The sequence below is a fragment of the Schistocerca americana genome, chromosome 7 (assembly GCF_021461395.2).
Source record: "Schistocerca americana isolate TAMUIC-IGC-003095 chromosome 7, iqSchAmer2.1, whole genome shotgun sequence".
NCBI classification, from domain to species: Eukaryota; Metazoa; Arthropoda; class Insecta; order Orthoptera; family Acrididae; genus Schistocerca; species Schistocerca americana.
The window spans coordinates 596,641,987-596,649,856 of NC_060125.1; the positions used below are offsets into that span (position 1 = coordinate 596,641,987).

The following is a 7,870-nucleotide window of genomic DNA, read 5'->3' on the forward strand; positions in this document are numbered from 1 at the left end:
TTCATCCATACCGGGAATAAAGTATTTCGACAATTTTTGTCTTCTATCGACATTGATAGTGGCAAGATACCTATCCCAGTGATTCCAAGAATTTCGAGACTGTCTTAATTTCAAGTTCTAAGTCAGCTAACAAATGAAGAAATGAGAATAGAAAAAACTTTTTGTGTGATATAATTACGAATTAACAATTTTCTGATTTTCGTCGTTTACTTGCGCTATGGAACCCTTCTTCTTGACAAATTTCATGATTCTGCGTCAAGGAGAAGTGTCCGACAGGGTTTAATGTGTGAGTTTGAGAGTAGCAAAATACGTGATGTAAATGACCGTATCTTTTGATTGCATAGACTTAGAAGCTTAAAATTTCTGCATCCCCAAAGGACTGTTGGCCTCAGTATGTGATATAAATTTCCACGTAGTACGTCTACATGTTCCTGAGTAAAAAGGCACTTAACAGGTGGAGTGACAGGCGTATAGTCGGATAACAAATGACCAAAAAACACTTTTTTCGTGTGATATAATTATCAATCCACAATGTTTTGAGTATTTTCTTTGACTGTAGTGTGATACCTTCCTTACTGCCAAATTTCATGATTCTAGTTCAACGGGAAGTGCCATGTATGTTTTGATGTGCGGCTCTGGCAGCATCAAAATAAATGGCGTATATGGGCGTATCTTCTGAGCGCATTGACTTAGAAGCTTGTCCTTTTTACGTCGCTAAGGGACGGTGGACATTCACATGTGTCATAGATTTCAACGTTATATATCTACCCGTTCCAGAGAAAAATGGCTTTGAACAGTCGGACAGACAGACATATAGATAGACGGATGGACAAAAAAGTGATCCTACAAGGGTCCTGTTTTTACCGATAAAGTTACGGAACCCTGACAGTGTTCATAAAATAAATGTCGACAGAGCAAAATCTCATCAATGAAATGATTTAAGCCAATAGCACCTTACGTGGCAAAGAAAGGGAATGTAAACGCAGAATTTCACGCATAATAAGTATCTATATACATGCACTGCTACATTTAAAAAGGTTCGCCACACGATTTGACCTTTTGTTCTGCTTTAGTCAAAAGCACGTCTGTTACAAAAAATATAGTTAAAGTTAGATAAATGATTCAAACTTTGATACAATAAATAGCTTACTTCACAGGCAACAAGTGTATGACATTAATGATTGCCAGTCACAGCATAACGACCAGCAATAGATGGGGCGGGAATTATATATTAAGGAAGGCTGGCTCTGAGCACTATGGGACTCAACTTCTGAGGTCATTAGTAAAGAAGGAAGAAAGTAGCAAAATAAAAATAATTAAATTCAAAAGTAAGAAGTTAACAGCCAAAATGACCCAACCTCATCTTTTTAATTAAAGTACCTGAATTTAACATATTTTTTTAAAAAAAACTTCGATTCTATGACATTTGTTACTTTCCATTCTTATTCGTAACTGGAAATACCTTTAGTGCCTTTGACTTTTTGTAACCACACCGCTTTGGCAGGTTTCTCTACGAGGACGGTTGCAGTGGCTTGTTTGGTGCGTTGGACAATGTGCCTATTGCAATCCTTATCAGTCGTTTCCCTTTTCTCCACATTCATCAACTGGTTTGGCTCAAAATGTACTATGAAAATTTTCACGTTACTGTGTTGATGTACGAGATCTTTCTGCAAAATCTCTTCTCTTCAGTTATTTACTAACCATTTCTTGTTTCTAAAATGAAACATTAAACTTCACTAAATGTATATAGATTACAAGAGAATCGTCACCAAACAGTAATCTAATGTGATGTTTCATATCTCACAGGGCCCCTAGGAATCTTAAGGAATGACAAATGTCAAAATTTTGTACATGGCTGCACGTTCAGAGACTGTGAATAGTTACAATTGAAAGAAAAACAGCCCTCGGTCACTCCATTTTGCAACCTGCACCACGCAAGTAACGAGCAGCCCTTAGTGGATCGCCATCACAGTTTTCTTTATCTAAATATCTTTGTGATAATGCCATTTTGGCATATTCATTATTTTGTAAATGACATAAGTATTGCCAGTCTTTCACGATAATTACGTACTTATACTCTATCATACGTTTTTAGTCATATTTCTGTGGCCATGTTATAGAATACGACCATTTTTTATTTAAATTCTGAGAAAGACACTCCTAGCAGTGTCGAAACCCGGTTAATTGATTAAAAATAGTGACCGAGGGCTGTTTTTTTCAATTGTAATGACAAATGTGGTGTGATCCTGTTGTTATTGCTGTAATTTCTAGCGCTACATACGATATCTTTCTCAGAAACCAGTCTGCAAAACAATAAAAACGATTCCATTCATGTTCATTAGGTATCATATGGCTTATTTGTGGCTTGATGAGCTATTATAACTGCGCGTGACAAAAATCTGCGGGAGTGGCGTGACTCTATGTGCTATTAGCTAAAGAATTCGTTATAAAATGGCTGAAAAGTTTGTATACAAGCGAATGATGAAAATTCATCAGGCTGTCAGTGAAAGACTGTGACCACGAGGTCAAAAGTGCCTAGTTTTTCGCTTTCATATGAATGCACTGCCGTACTGAAAGCGCACAAAAAATTCATTTGCTGTCAGCATAAACCCTTCGTTAAAACAAAATGTTTTCAGGCCTCAAATTTCCTTAGTCTGTCGATGAACATATTCTGTTGTTTATGTGACTGTAGGCTTTCCCGGCGTAAACTGTTGATGAAGGTTTCTCGGGTCTCCAGCCGGGTGGAAGCGTTGATATCTCGCGACGTTTCGGGAAGTGTCATACTACCCATCTTCTGCCGAAATGTCGAGATTCGCGGAGAGCGGGCTATTTATATGCGTGGTCACCCCCCTCCATTACACCTCGGGTGGCTGCAGTGGACCGGCGGCGTGCGCACGGTTGTGGAGATAGCCGTCGTCCCCGGAGGCCGCGTTCGGTTCTCGGTGTAGGCTTTCTGTCTGTGTCCGCGGCGGAGGACGTTGACGGGCGCTCTCCCGACGTATTTCCGCTCTCGCAGGGTTCCATGCTGCGCTGAGTTGGTATTCCTCATCTCTGTTGACCAGATTGTCGTGAATCCTTGTTTCTATGGATTCTTTGATAACGCTTTCCAGAAGCCAGATGCTCGGCACAGTACCTCCGTGTTATCGAAGTTGAAGGTGTGTTCTTCATTTTTGCTGTGTTCTGCTATGGCAGATATTTCTGTGTGACCTAGTCGCACACATCTGATATGTTCTTCGCAGCGTTTAGATATACAGCGCTGTATTTGCCCAGTGTATTGTTTACCGCATTCGCATGGTATACTGTATACCCCTGGCGTGTTAGTGTTCAGCGCGTCTTTGGCAGAATCTAAGAGCTCCCTCGTCTTCGGTGGTGGTCAGAGAACGGTTTTGATATTGTATTTGCCCAGAAGTCGTGAAATTTTGGCCGAGAGCGAACCCACGTACGGAAGGAACGCGAGTCGTTTGTCTTCTTCTTCTTCATCATCTTCTTCTGGGGTTCGATCTGCTTCCTTCTTCCTTTTAAGCGCCCTGTTGATATGCGTTTCACTGTAGCCATTTTGGTGGAAGACTTCCCTTAGATGTTGCAGCTCGGATGGTAGGCTGTCTTTGTCGCAAATGGCGCGCGCCCTATGTACTAGTGTGGTCAGTACTGTTTGCCTTTGTACTGGAAGGTGGCAGATTGTTGCATGAAGGCATAGGTCTGTGTGGATCTTCTTCCTATGTACTGCATGGCCTAGTGAACCATCTGCCTTCCTCTTACTTAAAATATCAAGGAAGGGGAGGCATCTATTTTCCTCCACTTCCACTGTAAATTTGATGCTCAGATGGATACTGTTGAGGTGTTCCAGAAACTCATCTAGCGCCTGTTTACCATGTCCCCACAAGACAAAAGTGTCGTAGACAAAGCAGAAGGGTCGCCTTGTAACCTCCCCCTCACTTATCGACCTTAATGACAGTGAAAAATTAAACCGCATGTTCCTAATGGATATCTGGGAAAAGCAATCGTCACCGATGGCTAATGTGTCGGTAAAGAGGCAGAAAAGGGTTACATCTAAATGAAAGGAAAAATGCAAATGATATTGGTGAAAATTTATTATGAAAAAGGGTAAAGTTAATAAAGAAAGTAAATGTGCGGTCGTTACGTTAACAATTAACCAGCGGTAATTACATATTTGAGATCTGGGGAAAATTACGGTCGCCAGTCCTATGGACAATTACTATAGTAACTGAAAAAGAAAGATTCTGAACGATTAACAGTAGTAAAATTTAGTACATACCAAGCTGAGCTGCAGTCACAGGTAAGCTAAAATATGGTAACAGAACTCGCACTCTTAATTTGTGCTTGTGTAATCTAAATATTGTAGCCAGCTATGAATACTTTAACTGAACTTTGAAATTAACACAGTGAAATGGAATGATATTAATTTAATGCTGGCGTTTGAATTTCAACGACACTCGGGTTCATTCCGGAAAAGGAAGGGACCTTACTTGGTAATGCAATTGGGACAATGAGCAACAAATGTTCATGCTAAAATGCTGTAATTTTAGTTATGAAAATGGAAGTTTGAAAAGCTTAGGTCTGCCATACAGTTCTAAAACTTTACGTGCTTCTAGTCTTCCTTGTTGGCTGATTGAAGGTTTGAAGCCGTCGATCGAGGAGGTGGCGACAGTCACTCATTGTCTGCCGTCGGTGTTGCAGAAGCTGGATGTTGGCGCGCCTTCTTCTCGACACGGTCTCCAGCCGAAACGGGCTCTTGATGTGTGCCAGCTAACGCCTTCCGTCCGCGACACCATGTCAGAAACTAACCTAGCAAGTCGAGCGCAATTACATGCTGCCAAACCCCGAAAGTGCGGCAACTCGCGGGAGCGTCACACAGCACACCTGCTCCACTGCACTACTCCAGCTAGACTCCCTCTGCCCGCGCTCCATGCGGCAGAGTTAACACTACCAAAGATCCTAAACACTTTGGTTCTCCACACGACCTATCGATGTAGTCGTTCGACAGCATAGTTTTCCCTAGGCCAGACCCAGCGTAAAAATACAAACCAATTATACATCGACATAAATGCATATATATACAAATAGTAAAACGACTACAATATACAAATACACAGAAACGTCATATCTTCAGGTAATAAAATAAGGAAAAAAAGTTATAGTACAATAGATGGAAATAGGGGGATATGCATTTCCGGCGTTAGAACCTGCTAGAAATGTTCCATAGAGAGGTTTGCAATGGAAGGAGCCAGTGGGGAGCCCATGGCCACACCGTCGATCTGCTCGAAGAATTCCTCGTTGCACTGAAAGTAGGTGGTTGTTAGCGGGTGTTCGAAGAGGCTGACAGTTTGTGATTCAAAGTGCCGGGCTGAAAGTGCCAAGGAGTCTTGAAGGGGCACTTTCGTGAAAAGCGACGTCACGTCGAAGCTCACGACTAGGTCCTCCCTTTGTAGTCGCACGTCCCTGAGTATTTTTACGAATTCGGCTGAGTTTCTCACTTGGTGGCTGCAGTGTCCCACAATGGGGTTTGAGCAGTGTCGCTAGGTATTTAGCAAGTCCGTAACTGTGAGAGTTGATGGAGTCCACAGTCGGTCTCAGAGGCACCCCTTCCTTGTGGATCTTGGGGAGTCCATGGAGTCGTGGTTAGCCGAGCCGTCTAAGGCGCTCCAGTCATGGACTGTGCGGCTGGTCCCGGCGGAGGTTCGAGTCCTCCCTCGGGCATGGGTGTGTGTGTTTGTCCTTAGGATAATTTAGGTTAAGTAGTGTGTAAGCTCAGGGACTGATGACAACGAAGTCCCATAAGATTTCACACACATTTGAACATTTTGAGAGTCGTGGTATAGCCTGCGCTCTGGAGTACAGCCGCTTCTTCATTGGCTCAGGTAAGGCAGATTTCTTCATCAGAGCCGGGGACGACCGCTATCCCCACCACCGCGTGCACGCCGCCGGTCCACCGCAGCCACCCGTGGTCTAATGGGGGGGGGGGGGGGGGTGACCGCGCATATAAATAGCCCGCTCTCCGCGAATCTCGACGCCCGCACATTCCGCTGCTCGACCCGCTGCGACTCACATCGTCTCCGCGCATGCAACGCCATGGCTGAGAAGCAGATTGCCGCCGCATTGAAAGTCCTCATCAACGCGATGGGTTTCACCGGCGGCCGCCAACGGCAGTCAAGGCGCAAGCGAACGCAGCGGAACGGGGCGATGCTCCAGTGCTACAACTGTCAGCAGCTGGGGCACACCGCGCGCGGGTGTAAGAACGCCGTCGCGTGCTTGAAGTGCGCGGCGGCTCACGATACCCGCAGTTGCACGAAACCTCGTGGGGTGGCCTGCAGCTGCGCGAACTGCGGCGGGCCACACGCCGCCAACTCGCGTAGCTGCGGCTACCTCCGTGAGTCACGCCGTCTACTCGCCGCACCACGCCCTGCGGTGACGTCAAGCATCTCGACGGCCGCCCCGCCGCCCCGCTCCGGCGAGGGGTGCGAGCTGCGCAGACGTGAGGCCGCCACCGATGAAGCTCTGGCCGGCTTCCAAGCCGCCTTTGCGGCCGAAAGGGCCGCAATGAAGGAGGAGCTCGCAGCGGTCCATCGCCAGCTCCAACAGCTGCGTGATGAGCTGCGGATTATCAAGAAGAGCCCGCCAGCTCCCGCCGCCGCCCCAACCGTGAGTCGACCGGTAGGGGTCGATGCGGCCACGCAAACAACCGCCGCTCCGCGCCCTGCAGCAATGCAGGACGTGGCCCCTATGGAAACCGACGATGTGACGCCACAGTCGTCACACTCCGCCAAGGCAGCTGCAAGCAAGGGTGCTGTGGCAGCGACCGACTCCTCCCATGCCGAGAAGTCTACCGCCAAGAAGCCACAGCTACGGAAAATGAAAGTACCAGATGCGCACGAGCTGCAGCCGTTCCTTAAGAACATTGCGGCGTCGATACAGGACGGGTCATACCCATTCGAGCAACCGTACCCCCTCTCCCCAGCAGGTGCTAGCCGCCCCCCCCCCTCCCCCATCGCCCCCACCGATTTAGCAAGTATGAGCTCAAGTGGCTAAATTTCATGACCAAGGAGGAATTAACCCTAATTGACAAATACCCCATCTTTACGCCAGACGACTGGCAATTATTCGCAGGGCTAGCAGAAACACACGTGACGGGCCAGGTACCTTCCTACATTTGGAACCTACGTAGCAAAGCATGGAGAGAATAACATCACAACTCAGCGTGAGTCATCCGACCCTACCGGCCAGCCATTTAGGCCGTTCGTTTTCAGCGTCTATTACTGTTCCTCTGACTATCCTTTAATCTTTCTTTTATTATTTAAAAAAAAAAAAACAGCACAAAAGTCAATCAAGTAACAAAAACACCCACCATGACATCCCACATTTTCACCACATCATCTAAGAAGGTGAAGCGCACAAAGCGCTAGAACTTCGCCCCCAGCTGAGGATTCAGTCCTCGGTCATGTGCGTCTGCGTCTGCGTCTGCGAATCTCGACACTTCGCCAGAAGATGGGTAGTATGACACTTCCCGAAACGTCGCGAGATATTAACGCTACCACCCGGCTGGAGACCCGAGAAAGCTTCATCAGTATTTTGATGTTAATTTTCTAAACCAGGTTTCTATTCGTGTATTGTCCTTGTACAATTGCTCCAGAAGACTTGCGTAGTATTGGTCAGTTATTCTTTAACACTTACAAAGCGCTCCACAAGAGGTTCATATTTCGCATAGTACGAAGGACAGACCTTAACCTTCATTCTTTTTAAGTGCTTTATTACCCGGCACAGTCACACAAAATTTCAAAATGAAATTACCGGTTTCGGTGTCCTCCTGTCATTTTGAAGTCCCTGAGATGGATAATAAAATTAAAACAGGTTA

The 7,870-nt window shown here is 45.9% G+C and overlaps 1 protein-coding gene across 1 annotated transcript; it reads left to right on the top strand.

The window, feature by feature from the left end:
- The first annotated feature begins 6,090 nt into the window (after positions 1-6,090).
- LOC124623135 lies at positions 6,091-7,047 on the top strand. Its single transcript, XM_047148926.1, has one exon. It carries the CDS (start codon positions 6,091-6,093, stop codon positions 7,045-7,047), a length of 957 nt encoding a protein of 318 aa, XP_047004882.1.
- Positions 7,048-7,870: the final 823 nt, after the last annotated feature.